The 24,391-nt window shown below is 48.2% G+C and overlaps 1 protein-coding gene across 1 annotated transcript; it reads left to right on the forward strand.

Moving 5' to 3' along the window:
- LOC115181880 (dual specificity tyrosine-phosphorylation-regulated kinase 2) lies at nt 1-24,391 on the forward strand. The gene is made up of 3 exons (XM_029743565.1): nt 1-426; nt 1,144-1,274; nt 22,035-24,391. Exons 1-3 carry the CDS (start codon nt 387-389, stop codon nt 23,673-23,675), a joined length of 1,812 nt encoding a protein of 603 aa, XP_029599425.1. The 5' UTR covers nt 1-386; the 3' UTR covers nt 23,676-24,391.

The raw sequence follows: 24,391 nt of genomic DNA on the forward strand, positions 1-24,391 counted from the left end.
CTATGTATTTACTGTGTATGTGAGAGAGAAGGATGTCGCTCCTGATGCATCTAACGTTCGAATGTTGCTGCTGTTGAAAAGAAAACCCGGAGCTTTTTGTTGTTGTATTGATCTACAGTAGCCTAGCGTGGGATATTGTGTTTTTGTATCTATAGGTTCGTGTTTTTGGGTTGCATTTCCAAGCGATGGTGGCAGCAGAAGCAACATTTCAGCTGGTGTTGATGGAAGACTTCCCAGTTTTGCAGAGTTGCACGTTGCGAATGCAAGACAGGATGTAGCTGATTGGAGTAGCGGAATTGGTGATCACACAGCCGAGTGGGAGGAAGCCGAGTGGGAGGAGGGGAGATTCTGAAGTGGGTTTTTCTGTGTGTGACTCTCCAGCGGCCATGTTATCCAAGAAGCCGTGCGCTGCCGTCTACCCAACTGGTAAGGAAGAACAATATGGAGCCGAACGGGCTAAACAATACGGTTAAACTCACTTTGATCGCCGGCGGAATATTGTTGATGGATTTTCTGCCTTTGTCGGGTCCTTTGTAATAAGTTTATTACACGTTTACGCCGAGTCTTGCTTCGGGTTTCCCTGGTCTGTTGACCAGGGGGGAGCCTTTGCTAAAATAGTGCGTCCCTGCTCTGTGTTTTCAGCAGTTAATGGCGATACATTCGGGGGTTTTGTTCTTCTCTAAAGCCTGAAGTGGGCTGTTTGAAAAACCAAAGTCAAATGCTGGTGTGTTATTTATCCTATATGACAGTATGTGTGTCAGAGAAAACACAGGTTTATTTCTGCAAGCACGACGGAATCATATGCCCACTGGTTTCCGTGACTGGTTGGCTGTGTTGTTTTTATCTCTATATGCTACACGACTACCGGGCGCAAACGGATCGACAACCGGTGCAGACTACATTCTGGCGGTTCCAGCACACATCGTTTGGAAATAGGCTACCTGTTTGCCGAAGGCATTGTCGCAAGAAGGATTTACACCTAAAATGAGCCCTAAATGCCTGCTTAAATGACTCTCCTTAAAGGGGATTAAGGCAGAGTCCATAGCCTACTTTATAGTCTAATAACTCTCAGATGGCCTATGTGGGTAAATAGGCCCGTTCAGATTAACCTCATTTCGTGTGTCATTTTTGTACGATCTGCAGGCAAAGGGGGTGAGATCTGCCAGCTACAGTCTTCCCCCGGAATCGGAGTCGGGGGTCCCCGGGCCGGTGCAGCGACAGACCCGCCATCGCCCGTCACACTGCCACCGCTCAGGAATACCAAGTCGCTCACGGTACGTAGCCCACGGAGCCCTGCGTGTGGGTTTACTGTGGACTGAACATCTGCTGCTTCTAATAATAATAATACTAGTGTGGACCTGCTGCCTATTGACATGGATATAGTAGTCTGATGTAAATAATGCGTCGCTAACCTATAGACTATAGAGACCGTAGATAGGCTGCAATAAAACGATGTTTTGTAGCGAGCTGTTGTAGTTGTTGGGAACAGGGACGGTGGTCGTTACAATGTAGCGTCGCTGTTTGGTTTCAGATAAACGACATGAAACAAGTTGTCCTGCAACACCGCCACTTGAGGTGTACATTATCGGAACATAGTGCGTGTAGGGTACAGCAGGTAATACATAGATATCAAGCTATATCACGTAATCCTAGATAACACGTACACTAGTAGCCTGTGTCATGTGTGGTTATTGTTGTGTTGGTGACAGTGGAAGGGCTACTCGGTATTCGTTCTGTACGGTGCTGTAACTTTTAACGTGATCGTAGCAGACGGCATAGCCTAGATTTCAAGCTTGGAGCTTAAACGTTAGTTAACCTACTCATTTACATTTACATTTTAGTCATTTAGCAGACGCTCTTATCCAGAGCGACTTACAGTAGTGAATACATACATTTCATTTCACTTCATACATTATTTTTCTGTGCTGGCCCCCCGTGGGAATCGAACCCACAACCCTGGCGTTGCAAACACCATGCTCTACCAACTGAGCTACAGGGAAGGATAACTGTCACTCACTAATACAGTTGCAACTTGCAGACACCATATTTACATGTTGTTGAGTTGGCAGTTAGTGGGGGATGTTAGAGTGGTGCCAGACTGGTATAAAATGTGGGGGGGGGGGGACACCATAAGAGTGTAGTCTGGAAGCCATGGCCAGTGTATTGTGTGTTGTTGTGGGGGGGGGGACACCATAAGAGTGTAGTCTGGAAGCCATGGCCAGTGTATTGTGTGTTGTTGTGGGGGGGGGGGACACCATAAGAGTGTAGTCTGGAAGCCATGGCCAGTGTATTGTGTGTTGTTGTGGGGGGGGGACACACCATAAGAGTGTAGTCTGGAAGCCATGGCCAGTGTATTGTGTGTTGTTGTGGGGGGGGGACACCATAAGAGTGTAGTCTGGAAGCCATGGCCAGTGTATTGTGTGTTGTTGTGGGGGGGGGGGACACCATAAGAGTGTAGTCTGGAAGCCATGGCCAGTGTATTGTGTGTTGTTGTGGGGGGGGGGGGGACACCATAAGAGTGTAGTCTGGAAGCCATGGCCAGTGTATTGTGTGTTGTTGTGGGGGGGGGACACCATAAGAGTGTAGTCTGGAAGCCATGGCCAGTGTATTGTGTGTTGTTGTGGGGGGGGGGACACCATAAGAGTGTAGTCTGGAAGCCATGGCCAGTGTATTGTGTGTTGTTGTGGGGGGGGACACACCATAAGAGTGTAGTCTGGAAGCCATGGCCAGTGTATTGTGTGTTGTTGTGGGGGGGGGGGACACCATAAGAGTGTAGTCTGGAAGCCATGGCCAGTGTATTGTGTGTTGTTGTGGGGGGGGGGACACCATAAGAGTGTAGTCTGAAAGCCATGGCCAGTGTATTGTGTGTTGTTGTGGGGGGGGGGGGACACCATAAGAGTGTAGTCTGGAAGCCATGGCCAGTGTATTGTGTGTTGTTGTGGGGGGGGGGGGACACACCATAAGAGTGTAGTCTGGAAGCCATGGCCAGTGTATTGTGTGTTGTTGTGGGGGGGGGGACACACCATAAGAGTGTAGTCTGGAAGCCATGGCCAGTGTATTGTGTGTTGTTGTGGGGGGGGGGGGGACACCATAAGAGTGTAGTCTGGAAGCCATGGCCAGTGTATTGTGTGTTGTTGTGGGGGGGGGGGGACACCATAAGAGTGTAGTCTGGAAGCCATGGCCAGTGTATTGTGTGTTGTTGTGGGGGGGGACACACCATAAGAGTGTAGTCTGGAAGCCATGGCCAGTGTATTGTGTGTTGTTGTGGGGGGGGGGGGACACCATAAGAGTGTAGTCTGGAAGCCATGGCCAGTGTATTGTGTGTTGTTGTGGGGGGGGGGGACACACCATAAGAGTGTAGTCTGGAAGCCATGGCCAGTGTATTGTGTGTTGTTGTGGGGGGGGGGACACCATAAGAGTGTAGTCTGGAAGCCATGGCCAGTGTATTGTGTGTTGTTGTGGGGGGGGGGGACACACCATAAGAGTGTAGTCTGGAAGCCATGCCAGTGTATTGTGTGTGTTGTGGGGGGGGGGACACCATAAGAGTGTAGTCTGGAAGCCATGGCCAGTGTATTGTGTGTTGTTGTGGGGGGGGGGGACACCCATAAGAGTGTAGTCTGGAAGCCATGGCCAGTGTATTGTGTGTTGTTGTGGGGGGGGGGACACACCATAAGAGTGTAGTCTGGAAGCCATGGCCAGTGTATTGTGTGTTGTTGTGGGGGGGGGGACACACCATAAGAGTGTAGTCTGGAAGCCATGGCCAGTGTATTGTGTGTTGTTGTGGGGGGGGGGGGACACACCATAAGAGTGTAGTCTGGAAGCCATGGCCAGTGTATTGTGTGTTGTTGTGGGGGGGGGGGACACACCATAAGAGTGTAGTCTGGAAGCCATGGCCAGTGTATTGTGTGTTGTTGTGGGGGGGGGACACCATAAGAGTGTAGTCTGGAAGCCATGGCCAGTGTATTGTGTGTTGTTGTGGGGGGGGGGGCACCCATAAGAGTGTAGTCTGGAAGCCATGGCCAGTGTATTGTGTGTTGTTGTGGGGGGGGGGGGACACCATAAGAGTGTAGTCTGGAAGCCATGGCCAGTGTATTGTGTGTTGTTGGTGGGGGGGGGGGACACCATAAGAGTGTAGTCTGGAAGCCATGGCCAGTGTATTGTGTGTTGTTGTGGGGGGGGGGGACACCATAAGAGTGTAGTCTGGAAGCCATGGCCAGTGTATTGTGTGTTGTTGTGGGGGGGGGGGACACCATAAGAGTGTAGTCTGGAAGCCATGGCCAGTGTATTGTGTGTTGTTGTGGGGGGGGGGACACCATAAGAGTGTAGTCTGGAAGCCATGGCCAGTGTATTGTGTGTTGTTGTGGGGGGGGGGGGCACCATAAGGGTGTAGTCGGAAGCCATGGCCGGTGTATTGTGTGTTGTTGTGGGGGGGGGGGACACCATAAGAGTGTAGTCTGGAAGCCATGGCCAGTGTATTGTGTGTTGTTGTGGGGGGGGGGACACCATAAGAGTGTAGTCTGGAAGCCATGGCCAGTGTATTGTGTGTTGTTGTGGGGGGGGGGGACACCATAAGAGTGTAGTCTGGAAGCCATGGCCAGTGTATTGTGTGTTGTTGTGGGGGGGGGGGACACCATAAGAGTGTAGTCTGGAAGCCATGGCCAGTGTATTGTGTGTTGTTGTGGGGGGGGGGACACCATAAGAGTGTAGTCTGGAAGCCATGGCCAGTGTATTGTGTGTTGTTGTGGGGGGGGGGGGACACCATAAGAGTGTAGTCTGGAAGCCATGGCCAGTGTATTGTGTGTTGTTGTGGGGGGGGGGACACCATAAGAGTGTAGTCTGGAAGCCATGGCCAGTGTATTGTGTGTTGTTGTGGGGGGGGGGGGGACACCATAAGAGTGTAGTCTGGAAGCCATGGCCAGTGTATTGTGTGTTGTTGTGGGGGGGGGGGACACACCATAAGAGTGTAGTCTGGAAGCCATGGCCAGTGTATTGTGTGTTGTTGTGGGGGGGGGGGGGACACCATAAGAGTGTAGTCTGGAAGCCATGGCCAGTGTATTGTGTGTTGTTGTGGGGGGGGGGGGACACCATAAGAGTGTAGTCTGGAAGCCATGGCCAGTGTATTGTGTGTTGTTGTGGGGGGGGGGGGGGGGGGGACACCATAAGAGTGTAGTCTGGAAGCCATGGCCAGTGTATTGTGTGTTGTTGTGGGGGGGGGGGGGGACACCATAAGAGTGTAGTCTGGAAGCCATGGCCAGTGTATTGTGTGTTGTTGTGGGGGGGGGACACCATAAGAGTGTAGTCTGGAAGCCATGGCCAGTGTATTGTGTGTTGTTGTGGGGGGGGGGGGGGACACCATAAGAGTGTAGTCTGGAAGCCATGGCCAGTGTATTGTGTGTTGTTGTGGGGGGGGGGACACACCATAAGAGTGTAGTCTGGAAGCCATGGCCAGTGTATTGTGTGTTGTTGTGGGGGGGGGGGGGGGACACCATAAGAGTGTAGTCTGGAAGCCATGGCCAGTGTATTGTGTGTTGTTGTGGGGGGGGGGGGGGGGACACCATAAGAGTGTAGTCTGGAAGCCATGGCCAGTGTATTGTGTGTTGTTGTGGGGGGGGGACACACCATAAGAGTGTAGTCTGGAAGCCATGGCCAGTGTATTGTGTGTTGTTGTGGGGGGGGACACCATAAGAGTGTAGTCTGGAAGCCATGGCCAGTGTATTGTGTGTTGTTGTGGGGGGGGGGACACCATAAGAGTGCAGTCTGGAAGCCATGGCCAGTGTATTGTGTGTTGTTGTGGGGGGGGGACACACCATAAGAGTGTAGTCTGGAAGCCATGGCCAGTGTATTGTGTGTTGTTGTGGGGGGGGGGACACCATAAGAGTGTAGTCTGGAAGCCATGGCCAGTGTATTGTGTGTTGTTGTGGGGGGGGGGGGGGGGGACACCATAAGAGTGTAGTCTGGAAGCCATGGCCAGTGTATTGTGTGTTGTTGTGGGGGGGGGGGACACCATAAGAGTGTAGTCTGGAAGCCATGGCCAGTGTATTGTGTGTTGTTGTGGGGGGGGATGGGTGGCGGTAACGAACCCTTAGAAAGCACATGGGTTCACAAATACAACGGGGAGATGTAATATGAGTTTACATGCTGTAGATAAAGATAGCGTTGTATTTATTGTTAGGATAGTCACGTTGACAGAGATACTGAAGTAGCAGAGGCTGAATGTCCTGGGAGGTTTTAACAACTCTTACTGTGAACAGTGTAGCTACGGTAACCAGCTGACTTAGCCTACCTGATGTTTGCACATGATTTCAGACAGATATGTCTTTATTTGATCAATCGAGACTATAAGGGCCATATGTTGGGTGGATGTGTAGACATGAAATGATATTGTAATGTTTTAATCCTGGTGGAGAGTTATTCCAGCAGGCTCTATAAGCTGTCCTGAAGTAATGGAGGATTTGGACTCTAAATGAAGGAGGAGCCTCCATTCCTTTATTTAGCCCTTCCTTCAAACAGCTATAAATATAGACTCTGCCAGAAGGACCAGCTCACCAGCTCAGCAGCTTTCTCCTGACACACTATTTTATTGGGCCTTGTGTTTATCTTGAACAGTGATTTATGGAAAATAAAACCTGTCCAGGAAGTTCAAATCAAATTATCAAAATGTATATTGGTCCTTCCTGAAATAGCCCCAGGGACAATGTTGTTAAGTTGGAAATAAACCACAAACATATTTCTCACCAGTCTCTGTCTCTGTGCTGTGAGGAACAGACATATTTCTCACCAGTCTCTGTGCTGTGAGGAAAGGACATATTTCTCACCAGTCTCTGTCTCTGTGCTGTGAGGAAAGGACATATTTCTCACCAGTCTCTGTGCTGTGAGGAAAGGACATATTTCTCACCAGTCTCTGTCTCTGTGCTGTGAGGAAAGGACATATTTCTCACCAGTCTCTGTCTCTGTGCTGTGAGGAAAGGACATATTTCTCACCAGTCTCTGTCTCTGTGCTGTGAGGAACAGACATATTTCTCACCAGTCTCTGTCTCTGTGCTGTGAGGAAAGGACATATTTCTCACCAGTCTCTGTCTCTGTGCTGTGAGGAACAGACATATTTCTCACCAGTCTCTGTCTCTGTGCTGTGAAGAAAGGACATATTTCTCACCAGTCTCTGTGCTGTGAGGAACTGACATATGTCTCACCAGTCTCTGTCTCTGTGCTGAGGGCAGGTATAATTAATGGACATATGTCTCACCAGTCTCTGTCTTTGTGCTGAGGGCAGGACATATGTCTCACCAGTCTCTGTGCTGAGGGCAGGACATATGTCTCACCAGTCTCTGTCTCTGTGCTGAGGGCAGGACATATGTCTCACCAGTCTCTGTCTCTGTGCTGAAGACAGGTATAATTAATGACCACTGTGGTCTGAGTATTGATACTGTTTAATCAGGTTATCTGTTCATTGTCAGGTTCAGACACTGTTAGGTGTAATAACAATGTTATATCTTGTCATAAAATGTGTAGACTGGATCATAAATTCACAACGTCGCTCTCTGATTTACTCAATTATTTACCTCTAGTCATCCAAAAAACAACTACATAGATTTGACCGACTCTGCAAAACTAACTTTCACTGGGGGGGGGAATTGGTGTCTTTCCCAATACAATTGTGAGACAATAAAGTCTCTCAATCACGAGTCTAACAAATAATTCTGCACCTTAATGCAGCTACACTGGTGGTTGGAATCATGTTATTGTAGCTACGCTGCCTGTCAGGTCTGTTGTTTGTTCAAGTAGTCCTGGTGTCCATTCCAGTAGCTACGCTCCCTGTCAGGTCTGTTGTTTGTTCAAGTAGTCCTGGTGTCCATTCCAGTAGCTACGCTCCCTGTCAGGCCTGTTTGTTCAAGTAGTCCTGGTGTCCATTCCAGTAGCTACGCTCCCTGTCAGGTCTGTTGTTTGTTCAAGTAGTCCTGGTGTCCATTCCAGTAGCTACGCTCCCTGTCAGGTCTGTTGTTTGTTCAAGTAGTCCTGGTGTCCATTCCAGTAGCTACGCTCCCTGTCAGGTCTGTTGTTTGTTCAAGTAGTCCTGGTGTCCATTCCAGTAGCTACGCTCCCTGTCAGGCCTGTTTGTTCAAGTAGTCCTGGTGTCCATTCCAGTAGCTACGCTCCCTGTCAGGCCTGTTTGTTCAAGTAGTCCTGGTGTCCATTCCAGTAGCTACGCTCCCTGTCAGGTCTGTTGTTTGTTCAAGTAGTCCTGGTGTCCATTCCAGTAGCTACGCTCCCTGTCAGGTCTGTTTGTTCAAGTAGTCCTGGTGTCCATTCCAGTAGCTACGCTCCCTGTCAGGTCTGTTGTTTGTTCAAGTAGTCCTGGTGTCCATTCCAGTAGCTACGCTCCCTGTCAGGTCTGTTGTTTGTTCAAGTAGTCCTGGTGTCCATTCCAGTAGCTACGCTCCCTGTCAGGTCTGTTGTTTGTTCAAGTAGTCCTGGTGTCCATTCCAGTAGCTACGCTCCCTGTCAGGTCTGTTGTTTGTTCAAGTAGTCCTGGTGTCCATTCCAGTAGCTACGCTCCCTGTCAGGTCTGTTGTTTGTTCAAGTAGCCCTGGTGTCCATTCCAGTAGCTACGCTCCCTGTCAGGTCTGTTGTTTGTTCAAGTAGTCCTGGTGTCCATTCCAGTAGCTACGCTCCCTGTCAGGTCTGTTGTTTGTTCAAGTAGTCCTGGTGTCCATTCCAGTAGCTACGCTCCCTGTCAGGTCTGTTGTTTGTTCAAGTAGTCCTGGTGTCCATTCCAGTAGCTACGCTCCCTGTCAGGCCTGTTTGTTCAAGTAGTCCTGGTGTCCATTCCAGGCAGGTCACTGGCAGTAACAGTTGCTCCATGTGTTACAGACAGTCATTGTTATCCAGAGAGGAAGAGGACAGAGACACAATAAGGTCACATGTTCAGGTGTTATTAGTGGGAGAATTGGCCTATCTAATGCTGTCAAGGTTGCTAGCTCTCTGTCCACTCAGTTATTGACTGTTCTGTTTCTTCTGTTTGTCCTGAACTGAACTAACCTCATTAGTGTTGACACAAAGACATCTGTTCTGGAACCAGAACCTCTACAATACAGAGAGGTGGCGAAGACATCTGTTCTGGAGCCAGAACCTCTACAATACAGAGAGGTGGTGAAGACATCTGTTCTGGAACCAGAACCTCTACAATACAGAGAGGTGGCGAAGACATCTGTTCTGGAACCAGAACCTCTACAATACAGAGAGGTGGCGAAGACATCTGTTCTAGAACCAGAACCTCTACAATACAGAGAGGTGGTGAAGACATCTGTTCTGGAACCAGAACCTCTACAATACAGAGAGGTGGCGAAGACATCTGTTCTGGAACCAGAACCTCTACAATACAAAGAGGTGGCGAAGATATCTGTTCTGGAACCAGAACCTCTACAATACAGAGAGGTGGCGAAGACATCTGTTCTGGAACCAGAACCTCTACAATACAGAGAGGTGGCGAAGACATCTGTTCTGGAACCAGAACCTCTACAATACAGAGAGGTGGTGAAGACATCTGTTCTGGAACCAGAACCTCTACAATACAGAGAGGTGGCGAAGACATCTGTTCTAGAACCAGAACCTCTACAATACAGAGAGGTGGTGAAGACATCTATTCTGGAACCAGAACCTCTACAATACAGATAGGTGGTGAAGACATCTGTTCTGAAACCAGAACCTCTACAATACAGAGAGGTGGTGAAGACATCTGTTCTGGAACCAGAACCTCTACAATACAGAGAGGTGGTGAAGACATCAGTTCTGGAACCAGAACCTCTACAATACAGATAGGTGGTGAAGACATCTGTTCTGGAACCAGAACCTCTACAATACAGAGCGGTGGTGAAGACATCTGTTCTGGAACCAGAACCTCTACAATACAGAGAGGTGGTGAAGACATCTGTTCTGGAACCAGAACCTCTACAATACAGAGAGGTGGCGAAGACGTCTGTTCTAGAACCAGAACCTCTACAATACAGAGAGGTGGTGAAGACGTCTGTTCTGGAACCAGAACCTCTACAATACAGAGCGGTGGTGAAGACGTCTGTTCTGGAACCAGAACCTCTACAATACAGAGAGGTGGTGAAGACATCTGTTCTGGAACCAGAACCTCTACAATACAGAGAGGTGGTGAAGACATCTGTTCTGGAACCAGAACCTCTACAATACAGAGAGGTGGCGAAGACATCTGTTCTGGAACCAGAACCTCTACAATACAGAGAGGTGGTGAAGACATCTGTTCTAGAACCAGAACCTCTACAATACAGAGCGGTGGCGAAACAAAGCCTCTTAGTGGAACACAACGCTGGGAGCAAAACACAGCTCTCCTCCCAAACGGCCCCCTATTCCCTCTCTAGTGCCCTACCTGTGACCAAAGCCCATCGGCTCTATATGAGAATAGGGGGCTATTTGAGACGTATTTGCAGTCAGAGATGATCATTGTCTTAGTTGGGACACTGGGGGTGGTGAGGGGTGTGATAAATGACTGTGGTACCCCCGGCCGTCTGCAGAGAGCTGGGTCTTGTTCATCACGCCCCAAACGGACTGAACCAGGGAGGGACTGTCTTTTGCTGCGGTGTGCTCTACTGAACACGTGTGGTTTGTGTGTCGTTTGGGCTACAGACCAGTGGTATCCTGTAATCTGCAGCTGTCGTCCTTTCTACCCTCTCCCTGACCTGCCCCCCCACCTGTCCACATCATGTCCCTGTTAACCAACCAAGACACAGGACAAGTGTTAAAAAGGCAGCATTTAGAACAGCTATTGAGACAGACACACAGTAGATTGTCTCAGAGGTAACAATACATGGCTGATCATTTCACAGACACTAGTTCAACATGATGTGACTGTGTGTAGATAAACATTTTGTACAAGTATGGTATGGTGGAATAACTCTAGTTGACATGGTGGAATAACTCTAGTTGACATGGTGGAATAACTCTAGTTGACATGGTGGAATAACTCTAGTTGACATGGTGGAATAACTCTAGTTGACATGGTGGAATAACTCTAGTTGACATGGTGGAATAACTCTAGTTGACTTGGTGGAATAACTCTAGTTGACATGGCGGAATAACTCTAGTTGACATGGTGGAATAACTCTAGTTGACATGGTGGAATAACTCTAGTTGACATGGTGGAATAACTCTAGTTGACATGGTGGAATAACTCTAGTTGACATGGTGGAATAACTCTAGTTGACTTGGTGGAATAACTCTAGTTGACATGGCGGAATAACTCTAGTTGACATGGTGGAATAACTCTAGTTGACATGGCGGAATAACTCTAGTTGACGTGGCGGAATAACTCTAGTTGACATGGTGGAATAACTCTAGCTGACATGGTGGAATAACTCTAGTTGACATGGCGGAATAACTCTAGTTGACATGGTGGAATAACTAGTTGGCATGGTGGAATAACTCTAGTTGACATGGTGGAATAACTCTAGTTGACATGGTGGAATAACTCTAGTTGACATGGTGGAATAACTCTAGCTGACATGGTGGAATAACTCTAGTTGACATGGCGGAATAACTCTAGTTGACGTGGCGGAATAACTCTAGTTGACATGGTGGAATAACTCTAGCTGACATGGTGGAATAACTCTAGTTGACATGGCGGAATAACTCTAGTTGACATGGTGGAATAACTCTAGTTGACATGGTGGAATAACTCTAGTTGACTTGGTGGAATAACTCTAGTTGACATGGCGGAATAACTCTAGTTGACATGGCGGAATAACTCTAGTTGACATGGTGGAATAACTCTACCTGACATGGTGGAATAACTCTAGTTGACATGGCGGAATAACTCTAGTTGACATGGCGGAATAACTCTAGTTGACATGGTGGAATAACTCTAGTTGACATGGTGGAATAACTCTAGTTGACTTGGTGGAATAACTCTAGTTGACATGGCGGAATAACTCTAGTTGACATGGCGGAATAACTCTAGTTGACATGGTGGAATAACTCTAGTTGACATGGTGGAATAACTCTAGTTGACATGGTGGAATAACTCTAGTTGACATGGTGGAATAACTCTAGTTGACATGGTGGAATAACTCTAGTTGACATGGTGGAATAACTCTAGTTGACTTGGTGGAATAACTCTAGTTGACATGGCGGAATAACTCTAGTTGACATGGTGGAATAACTCTAGTTGACATGGCGGAATAACTCTAGTTGACATGGTGGAATAACTCTAGTTGACATGGTGGAATAACTCTAGCTGACATGGCGGAATAACTCTAGTTGACATGGCGGAATAACTCTAGTTGACATGGCGGAATAACTCTAGTTGACATGGCGGAATAACTCTAGTTGACATGGTGGAATAACTCTAGTTGACATGGTGGAATAACTCTAGTTGACATGGTGGAATAACTCTAGCTGACATGGTGGAATAACTCTAGTTGACATGGCGGAATAACTCTAGTTGACGTGGCGGAATAACTCTAGTTGACATGGTGGAATAACTCTAGCTGACATGGTGGAATAACTCTAGTTGACATGGCGGAATAACTCTAGTTGACATGGTGGAATAACTAGTTGGCATGGTGGAATAACTCTAGTTGGCATGGTGAAAGCATTTATAGCTCCACCACCTCTCAGTCCTGTTCTGTAGTACAGAGACCAGCTGACTACCACCTCTCAGTCCTGTTCTGTAGTACAGAGACCAGCTGACTACCACCTCTCAGTCCTGTTCTGTAGTACAGAGACCAGCTGACTACCACCTCTCAGTCCTGTTCTGTTGTACAGAGACCAGCTGACTACCACCTCTCAGTCCTGTTCTGTAGTACAGAGACCAGCTGACTACCACCTCTCAGTCCTGTTCTGTAGTACAGAGACCAGCTGACTACCACCTCTCAGTCCTGTTCTGTAGTACAGAGACCAGCTGGCTACCACCTCTCAGTCCTGTTCTGTAGTACAGAGACCAGCTGACTACCACCTCTCAGTCCTGTTCTGTAGTACAGAGACCAGCTGACTACCACCTCTCAGTCCTGTTCTGTAGTACAGAGACCAGCTGACTACCACCTCTCAGTCCTGTTCTGTAGTACAGAGACCAGCTGACTACCACCTCTCAGTCCTGTTCTGTAGTACAGAGACCAGCTGAGAACATTCAGACACTAGGAACAGGGTGACATGCTGAACATTTCAGAAGGGGTCTAGTTTATTACCTTGGTGCTTTAAAAAGACACACAATGTAAGCCTGTGCCTTTACATCAAGGACATGCTGGGACTGACTGTCCCCTCAACCCAGAGGACTAGCACCAGCTCTGTCCGGTCTGTGTTCCAGGGCAAGGGGACCTTAACCCAGAGGACTAGCACCAGCTCTGTCCTGTCTGTGTTCCAGGACAAGGGGACCTTAACCCAGAGGACTAGCACCAGCTTTGTCCTGTCTGTGTTCCAGGGCAAGGGGACCTTAACCCAGAGGACTAGCACCAGCTCTGTCCTGTCTGTGTTCCAGGGCAAGGGGACCTTAACCCAGAGGACTAGCACCAGCTTTGTCCTGTCTGTGTTCCAGGGCAAGGGGACCTTAACCCAGAGGACTAGCACCAGCTCTGTCCTGTCTGTGTTCCAGGGCAAGGGGACCTTAACCCAGAGGACTAGTAGCAGCTCTGTCCTGTCTGTGTTCCAGGGCAAGGGGACCTTAACCCAGAGGACTAGCATCAACTCTGTCCTGTCTGTGTTCCAGGACAAGGGGACCTTAACCCAGAGGACTAGCACCAGCTCTGTCCTGTCTGTGTTCCAGGACAAGGGGACCTTAACCCAGAGGACTAGCACCAGCTCTGTCCTGTCTGTGTTCCAGGGCAAGGGGACCTTAACCCAGAGGACTAGCACCAGCTCTGTCCTGTCTGTGTTCCAGGGCAAGGGGACCTTAACCCAGAGGACTAGTAGCAGCTCTGTCCTGTCTGTGTTCCAGGGCAAGGGGACCTTAACCCAGAGGACTAGCACCAGCTCTGTCCTGTCTGTGTTCCAGGACAAGGGGACCTTAACCCAGAGGACTAGTAGCAGCTCTGTCCTGTCTGTGTTCCAGGGCAAGGGGACCTTAACCCAGAGGACTAGCACCAGCTCTGTCCTGTCTGTATTCCAGGGCAAGGGGACCTTAACCCAGAGGACTAGCACCAGCTCTGTCCTGTCTGTGTTCCAGGGCAAGGGGACCTTAACCCAGAGGACTAGCACCAGCTCTGTCCTGTCTGTGTTCCAGGACAAGGGGACCTTAACCCAGAGGACTAGCACCAGCTCTGTCCTGTCTGTGTTCCAGGACAAGGGAACCTTAACCCAGAGGGCTAGCACCAGCTCTGTCCTGTCTGTGTTCCAGGGCAAGGGGACCTTAACCCAGAGGACTAGCACCAGCTCTGTCCTGTCTGTGTTCCAGGGCAAGGGGACCTTAACCCAGAGGACTAGCACCAGCTCTTTCCTGTCTGTGTTCCAGGGCAAGGGGACCTTAACCCAGAGGACTAGCACCAGCTCTGTCCTGTCTGTGTTCCAGGACAAGGGGACCTTAACCCAGAGGACTAGCACCAGCTCTGTCCTGTCTGTGTTCCAGGACAAGGGGACCTTAACCCAGAGGACTAGCACCAGCTCTGTCCTGTCTGTGTTCCAGGACAAGGGAACCTTAACCCAGAGGGCTAGCACCAGCTCTGTCCTGTCTGTGTTCCAGGGCAAGGGGACCTTAACCCAGAGGACTAGCACCAGCTCTGTCCTGTCTGTGTTCCAGGGCAAGTGTCAGAGTTAGAGAGAGACAGACAGATGTTCAACAAGCCGATGTGTTTCTTTAAAAGTCATTCCCTGTCACAGTGTGTATTGGTATCATAGCTACAGTACAGTTAGTAGGAGGTAGCAGGCTGTTTGTGTTACACCATCCTCTCTCTATCCAGGGATCTGCCATCTGGGCCGAATAACAAGCAAATCCACTAGGATCTGTTGAAGGAAAGCCAGGCAGCAGAACGCTTGTTTTGCCCTCATAATACAACAACACCTCTAGGAGACCAGTCTCTGTTACCGTACTCTGATACGTTCTGATGAATTATCACACGGTAACCTCTAGGAGACCAGTCTCTGTTACCGTACTCTGATACGTTCTGATGAATTATCACACGGTAACCTCTAGGTGACCAGTCTCTGTTACCGTACTCTGATACGTTCTGATGAATTATCACACGGTAACCTCTAGGTGACCAGTCTCTGTTACCGTACTCTGATACGTTCTGATGAATTATCACACGGTAACCTCTAGGAGACCAGTCTCTGTTACCGTACTCTGATACGTTCTGATGAATTATCACACGGTAACCTCTAGGAGACCAGTCTCTGTTACCGTACTCTGATACGTTCTGATGAATTATCACACGGTAACCTCTAGGAGACCAGTCTCTGTTACCGTACTCTGATACGTTCTGATGAATTATCACACGGTAACCTCTAGGTGACCAGTCTCTGTTACCGTACTCTGATACGTTCTGATGAATTATCACACGGTAACCTCTAGGTGACCAGTCTCTGTTACCGTACTCTGATACGTTCTGATGAATTATCACACGGTAACCTCTAGGTGACCAGTCTCTGTTACCGTACTCTGATACGTTCTGATGAATTATCACACGGTAACCTCTAGGTGACCAGTCTCTGTTACCGTACTCTGATACGTTCTGATGAATTATCACACGGTAACCTCTAGGTGACCAGTCTCTGTTACCGTACTCTGATACGTTCTGATGAATTATCACACGGTAACCTCTAGGTGACCAGTCTCTGTTACCGTACTCTGATACGTTCTGATGAATTATCACACGGTAACCTCTAGGAGACCAGTCTCTGTTACCGTACTCTGATACGTTCTGATGAATTATCACACGGTAACCTCTAGGAGACCAGTCTCTGTTACCGTACTCTGATACGTTCTGATGAATTATCACACGGTAACCTCTAGGAGACCAGTCTCTGTTACCGTACTCTGATACGTTCTGATGAATTATCACACGGTAACCTCTAGGAGACCAGTCTCTGTTACCGTACTCTGATACGTTCTGATGAATTATCACACGGTAACCTCTAGGAGACCAGTCTCTGTTACCGTACTCTGATACGTTCTGATGAATTATCACACGGTAACCTCTAGGAGACCAGTCTCTGTTACCGTACTCTGATACGTTCTGATGAATTATCACACGGTAACCTCTAGGAGACCAGTCTCTGTTACCGTACTCTGATACGTTCTGATGAATTATCACACGGTAACCTCTAGGAGACCAGTCTCTGTTACCGTACTCTGATACGTTCTGATGAATTATCACACGGTAACCTCTAGGAGACCAGTCTCTGTTACCGTACTCTGATACGTTCTGATGAATTATCACACGGTAACCTCTAGGAGACCAGTCTCTGTTACCGTACTCTGATACGTTCTGATGAATTATCACACGGTAACCTCTAGGAGACCAGTCTCTGTTACCGTACTCTGATACGTTCTGATGAATTATCACACGGTAACCTCTCGGAGACCAGTCTCTGTTACCGTACTCTGATACGTTCTGATGAATTATCACACGGTGACCTCTCGGAGACCAGTCTCTGTTACCGTACTCTGATACGTTCTGATGAATTATCACACGGTGACCTCTAGGTGTGTCTGAAGTGGCACCCTATTCCCTTTATAGCGCACTATAAAGTATACACACAACAGTGGAACACTATGTAGGGAATAGGGTGACTTTTGGGATATCACCCCAGGCGAATAGAGGAAGTTAGAAGTGAAATGACCATCGGGTTAGAGTGCAGACAGAGTAATAAACCAATTCTACCAGCTGATTACAGTGTAATGTATGGAATACCTACTGTATTGAGACAGACTCTAGTCTACAGAGTAATAAACCAGTTCTACCAGCTGATTACAGTGTAATGTATGGAATACCTACTGTATTGAGACAGACTCTAGTCTACAGAGTAATAAACCAGTTCTACCAGCTGATTACAGTGTAATGTATGGAATACCTACTGTATTGAGACAGACTCTAGTCTACAGAGTAATAAACCAGTTCTACCAGCTGATTACAGTGTAATGTATGGAATACCTACTGTATTGAGACAGACTCTATTCTACAGAGTAATAAACCAATTCTACCAGCTGATTACAGTGTAATGTATGGAATACCTACTGTATTGAGACAGACTCTAGTCTACAGAGTAATAAACCAGTTCTACCAGCTGATTACAGTGTAATGTATGGAATACCTACTGTATTGAGACAGACTCTAGTCTACAGAGTAATAAACCAATTCTATCAGCTGATTACAGTGTAATGTATGGAATACCTACTGTATTGAGACAGACTCTAGTCTACAGAGTAATAAACCAGTTCTACCAGCTGATTACAGTGTAATGTATGGAATACCTACTGTATTGAGACACACTCTAGTCTACAGAGTAATAAACCAGTTCTACCAGCTGATTACAGTGTAATGTATGGAATACCTACTGTATTGAGACAGACTCTAGTCTACAGAGTAATAAACCAGTTCTACCAGCTGATTACAGTGTAATGTATGGAATACCTACTGTATTGAGACAGACTCTAGTCTACAGAGTAATAAACCAGTTCTACCAGCTGAGTACAGTGTAATGTATGGAATACCTACTGTATTGAGACAGACTCTATTCTACAGAGTAATAAACCAGTTCTACCAGCTGATTACAGTGTAATGTATGGAATACCTACTGTATTGAGACAGACTCTAGTCTACAGAGTAATAAACCAGTTCTACCAGCTGATTACAGTGTAATGTATGGAATACCTACTGTATTGAGACAGACTCTATTCTACAGACAGGACAGTAATGGTTAGTCTAGTCTACAGACAGGACAGTAATGGTTAGTCTAGTCTACAGACAGGACAGTAATGGTTAGTCTAGTCTACAGACAGGACAGTAATGGTTAGTCTAGTCTACAGACAGGACAGTAATGGTTAGTCTAGTCTACAGACAGGACAGTAATGGTTAGTCTAGTCTACAGACAGGACAGTAATGGTTAGTCTAGTCTACAGACAGGACAGTAATGGTTTCTGGAGGGAGAGAAGAAGGACTCTAACCATGGTCTGAAAGGTCTAGTGTGTGTGTGTGTGTGTGTGTGTGTGTGTGTGTGTGTGTGTGTGTGTGTGTGTGTGTGTGTGTGTGTGTGTGTGTGTGTGTGGAAGCAGTAGGACAGGGGGAATAGACAAACCCCTGCCTGAACGAAGCAACAGGATGTTGCAGAGAAAACAAGATGTCTGCCGAGCGAGGAGGTAATCACCTTATCTACTTAGGAAGGGTCTGCTGGGGAGGAAGCTCAGGAACACAGGAAGTACACTAATACCGTTCATGGTAAACATTTATAGGAAAGAAGGAGCTAGATACACAGAGTATTGAAGTTATTATGAAAAAACATTTCCCAAAAACAACCTAAAACTTCTCTCTACTCATACTGAAGGAAGGGGCATATTGTACATGTCATCCTCTATGGATTTTACTAGGAAGAATCTAGTGACTAGTCTGACCTGGTAGTGAGTTTCTAGTGACTAGTCTGACCTGGTAGTGAGTTTCTAGTGACTAGTCTGACCTGGTAGTGAGTTTCTAGTGACTAGTCTGACCTGGTAGTGAGTTTCTAGTGACTAGTCTGACCTGGTAGTGAGTTTCTAGTGACTAGTCTGACCTGGTAGTGAGTTTCTAGTGACTAGTCTGACCTGGTAGTGAGTTTCTAGTGACTAGTCTGACCTGGTAGTGAGTTTCTAGTGACTAGTCTGACCTGGTAGTGAGTTTCTAGTGACTAGTCTGACCTGGTAGTGAGTTTCTAGTGACTAGTCTGACCTGGTAGTGAGTTTCTAGTGACTAGTCTGACCTGGTAGTGAGTTTCTAGTGACTAGTCTGACCTGGTAGGGAGTTTCTAGTGACTAGTCTGACCTGGTAGGGAGTTTCTAGTGACTAGTCTGACCTGGTAGTGAGTTTCTAGTGACTAGTCTGACCTGGTAGTGAGTTTCTAGTGACTAGTCTGACCTGGTAGTGAGTTTCTAGTGACTAGTCTGACCTGGTAGGGAGTTTCTAGTGACTAGTCTGACCTGGTAGGGAGTTTCTAGTGACTAGTCTGACCTGGTAGGGAGTTTCTAGTGACTAGTCTGACCTGGTAGGGAGTTTCTAGTGACTAGTCTGACCTGGTAGTGAGTTTCTAGTGACTAGTCTGACCTGGTAGTGAGTTTCTAGTGACTAGTCTGACCTGGTAGGGAGTTTCTAGTGACTAGTCTGACCTGGTAGGGAGTTTCTAGTGACTAGTCTGACCTGGTAGTGAGTTTCTAGTGACTAGTCTGACCTGGTAGGGAGTTTCTAGTGACTAGTCTGACCTGGTAGGGAGTTTCTAGTGACTTTATTCAAACACATAATGCAGTATGTCATTGACACAATGCAGAGAGACAGAGAGAGGGAGAAAGATAGAGGAGAGGGAGGGGGGTAGAGAGGAGAGGGAGATAGAGAGGAGAGGAGAAGGGGAGAGAGAGAGAGCGGGAGAAAGAGAGAGAGAGAGAGGAGAGAAGGGGAGAGAGTGAGGGAAAGAGAGAGCAAAACAGACCAGTTGGATGAGGCAGGGTTGTATTATGGTCTATGAGGTCATCAGATATACATCAGCCCCGAGCTGGGCTGGACTGGTCAGTATTGTTATGCAGAGTAAGGGAGGGTATAGGGCTGGGCTGGTCAGTAATGTTATGCAGAGTAAGGGAGGGTATAGGGCTGGGCTGGTCAGTAATGTTATGCAGAGTAAGGGAGGGTATAGGGCTGGGCTGGTCAGTAATGTTATGCAGAGTAAGGGAGGGTATAGGGCTGGTCAGTAATGTTATGCAGAGTAAGGGAGGGTATAGGGCTGGGCTGGTCAGTAATGTTATGCAGAGTAAGGGAGGGTATAGGGCTGGTCAGTAATGTTATGCAGAGTAAGGGAGGGTATAGGGCTGGGCTGGTCAGTAATGTTATGCAGAGTAAGGGAGGGTATAGGGCTGGTCAGTAATGTTATGCAGAGTAAGGGAGGGTATAGGGCTGGGCTGGTCAGTAATGTTATGCAGAGTAAGGGAGGGTATAGGGCTGGTCAGTAATGTTATGCAGAGTAAGGGAGGGTATAGGGCTGGGCTGGTCAGTAATGTTATGCAGAGTAAGGGAGGGTATAGGGCTGGTCAGTAATGTTATGCAGAGTAAGGGAGGGTATAGGGCTGGGCTGGTCAGTAATGTTATGCAGAGTAAGGGAGGGTATAGGGCTGGTCAGTAATGTTATGCAGAGTAAGGGAGGGTATAGGGCTGGGCTGGTCAGTAATGTTATGCAGAGTAAGGGAGGGTATAGGGCTGGTCAGTAATGTTATGCAGAGTAAGGGAGGGTATAGGGCTGGGCTGGTCAGTAATGTTATGCAGAGTAAGGGAGGGTATAGGGCTGGTCAGTAATGTTATGCAGAGTAAGGGAGGGTAAAGGGCCTGGCAGCGAGCAGCAGTCAGTACTGAGGAGGTGAACACTAAGAGACAGTCTAGTCCCGATGGGAGCTGATCCCTTGAAACCTGTTGAGTCTGGAAATCCGGTTTGTTCACCATTGTGTCCTATTTCACAATCTTCCTGCAGCACACACGCACACACACGCTCACACACAAACACACACTGTCTTTTCTGTTGATTTGGTCCAGAGCAGAGTAGGACGGGGAGTGAGAGAGTCCCCCTTTGTCTTCTGTTGTCTCCTCCCCCATTCCTTTATCAGCTGGACTAGTATAGTAACACAACTCTCCCTACAGCTTCCTTCTTCCTGGTTCCTTTATCAGCTGGACTAGTATAGTAACACAACTCTCCCTACAGCTTCCTTCTTCCTGGTTCCTTTATCAGCTGGACTAGTATAGTAACACAACTCTCCCTACAGCTTCCTTCTTCCTGGTTCCTTTATCAGCTGGACTAGTGTAGTAACACAACTCTCCCTACAGCTTCCTTCTTCCTGGTTCCTTTATCAGCTGGACTAGTATAGTAACACAACTCTCCCTACAGCTTCCTTCTTCCTGGTTCCTTTATCAGCTGGACTAGTATAGTAACACAACTCTACCAGACACACACACATTACTCCCTGCTAAGGGCCTTCAGACACACACACACACACACACACACACACACACACACACATTACTCCCTGCTAAGGGCCTTCAGACACACACACACACACACACACACACACACATTACTCCCTGCTAAGGGCCTTCAGACACACACACACACACACTACTCCCTGCTAAGAGCCTTATCCTGCAGATCAGTACGGCGAGCTAGATAAAGCTTTACTCTGCTATAGATACAACACCACTGTCCTGTAGATGCTGTAATGTCTTTATAAACCACAAGCTAAGACCTACACAAGATAAAACCTGTTCCTGTTAGTGGTAGATGGATTATATCTAGAAACACATCAGAGACCTAGACCAGGTGTTCCTGTCAGTGGTAGATGGATTATATCTAGAAACACATCAGAGACCTAGACCAGGTGTTCCTGTCAGTGGTAGTTGGATTATATCTAGAAACACATCAGAGACCTAGACCAGGTGTTCCTGTCAGTGGTAGATGGATTATATCTAGAAACACATCAGAGACCTAGACCAGGTGTTCCTGTCAGTGGTAGTTGGATTATATCTAGAAACACATCAGAGACCTAGACCAGGTGTTCCTGTCAGTGGTAGATGGATTATATCTAGAAACACATCAGAGACCTAGACCAGGTGTTCCTGTCAGCGGTAGATGGATTATATCTAGAAACACACCTTTGTGTTGGTTGGAGATTCAGTCAAATAATGTACTGTTTTAAACCCCATGAAATGTCCTGTATCTTTTAGAATCCACAATTGGCATGCTCGACTCAATAGTTCCTCAAAGTATTTGGGTGCAGGGTTCAACTGTTTCTGTCCGTTGTTTTCAGATGGGTCTTTTCCTGTTGATGCTGCTGCTGATTCTAATGGCTTGTTCTGTCTGATCTCTTCCAGGTTGGAGGCAATAAGCACACCATGAGTGACCACATGCACGTGGGGAACCACCAACAGATCCACGTTCAACAGCTGTTTGAGGAGAACAGCAACAAACGGACAGTGTTGACTGCACAGCCCAATGGGTTGGCCTCTGTGGGCCGGGCAGGGCTACCGCAGCCTGACCGACAGCAGCCTGACCGACAGCAGCCTGACCGACAGCAGCCCGACATCACCACTACCACGGCCCAGTGTCGGCAGGCCAGCTCAGCCTCCCTCAAGTCCACCGACAGCAAGCCTCAGCCGGCCACCCTGACCCCGGAGCAGGCCATGAAGCAGTTCATGCCCAAGCTTACGGCCTTCGAGCACCATGAGATATTCAGCTACCCAGAAGTGTACTTCGCTGGCCCCAACGCCAAGAAGAGGCCGGGGGTGATCGGGGGGTCCAACAACGGAGGCTACGATGACGATCAGGGCTCCTACATCCAGGTGCCCCACGACCACGTCTCCTACCGCTACGAGGTTCTCAAGGTGATTGGCAAGGGCAGTTTCGGTCAGGTGGTGAAGGCCTACGATCACAAGGCCCACTGCCACGTGGCGCTGAAGATGGTGAGGAATGAGAAGAGGTTCCACCGCCAGGCGGCGGAGGAGATCCGGATCCTGGAGCACCTGAGGAAGCAGGACAAAGACTCCACCATGAACGTGATCCACATGCTGGAGAACTTCACATTCCGTAACCACATCTGCATGACCTTTGAACTCCTCAGCATGAACCTCTACGAGCTCATCAAGAAGAACAAGTTCCAGGGCTTCAGCTTGCCGCTCGTCAGGAAGTTCGCCCACTCTATCCTGCAGTGTCTGGACTCACTGCACAAGAACCGTATCATCCACTGTGACCTGAAGCCAGAGAACATTCTCCTGAAGCAGCAGGGACGCAGCGGGATCAAGGTGATCGACTTTGGCTCTAGTTGCTACGAGCACCAGCGGGTTTACACCTACATCCAGTCTCGTTTTTACAGAGCTCCTGAGGTCATCCTGGGGTCACGCTATGGGATGCCTATTGACATGTGGAGCCTGGGCTGTATCTTAGCAGAGTTACTCACTGGGTACCCTCTCCTGCCGGGCGAAGATGAAGGGGACCAACTGGCATGCGTCATGGAGCTGCTTGGCGTGCCCTCGCAGAAACTGCTGGACTCTTCCAAGAGAGCCAAAAACTTTGTGAGCTCCAAGGGTTTCCCCCGGTACTGCGCGGTGACGACCCTGCCGGACGGCTCGGTGGTGCTGAACGGGGGGCGCTCCCGCCGGGGCAAGCTGAGGGGACCCCCGGGGAGCAAGGAGTGGGTGACGGCCTTGAAGGGCTGCGATGACCCCCTGTTCCTGGACTTCATCAAGCAGTGTCTGGAGTGGGACCCTGCTGTGCGCATGACCCCCAGCCAGGCCCTCAGGCACCCCTGGCTCAGGAGGCGCTTGCCCAAACCTCCCACGGGGGACAAAACGGCCGTGAAGCGTATCACCGACGGGGGCTCTGGTGCTATCACCTCAATCTCCAAATTACCCCCCACCTCGGGCTCCACCTCCAAGATAAGGACTAACCTGGCACAAATGACGGACGCTAACGGGAACATCCAACAGAGGACAGTGTTGCCAAAACTAGTCAGTTGAAGGAACAGTAAACAACACTAGTTGGTGGTCTAATCTAGGATATCTCTTCTTACTGGTTTGGTTGGTTTTTTAAATGGAGAGATGATTGTGTCCATCTCCTGAGAGCAAAAACAACCGGGGAAGCCAAACAGTACCAGTCCCAGTACTCAACAGTGTGGTTTTTAGACAGAGGGGATTATTCAGCGTTATTATTCACTGCATCATTGTTTAGCAGCTCTGTAGCAGCTTTTATGGAAATATAAACAAGACAAAAACATGAAAGTGGTCATGATGAAGGGAACAAAGCTTTTAGGTGTTTAGTCTCAGGACTGTGTGGTATGATGGGACAGGTGACTACCGTTCACACAATCTGGCCCAAGCAGAGATTCATAACCTGGGCATGATAGTGTAGAAAAACAGAATGGGTGGCTGGCCACGATAAACACATGTCCATAACTAACTCATTTCAGACACTGGAGATATTTAGGCTCTGCTTCTCTACCTTATCTGACTGACATTGTGACATTAAATAGCTGTGAGAAAGGTGTTTTTTATAAGCTAAGATAATAGTATCCGAGATGAGGTTTTGGTCAAAGGAGGATGGAAAGTGACTGTTTTAAGACTGTTAAGAGTTAAAGTGAGAGGTTGGACCGCGGGGTGGAAACATTTGTTTACATGACAGACTATGGTACGTGCCTGTATTTCTCTTGACATTCCTTAAACAACAGAACTAGAAC

The sequence above is a fragment of the Salmo trutta genome, unplaced genomic scaffold (assembly GCF_901001165.1).
Source record: "Salmo trutta unplaced genomic scaffold, fSalTru1.1, whole genome shotgun sequence".
Taxonomy (NCBI): Eukaryota; Metazoa; Chordata; class Actinopteri; order Salmoniformes; family Salmonidae; genus Salmo; species Salmo trutta.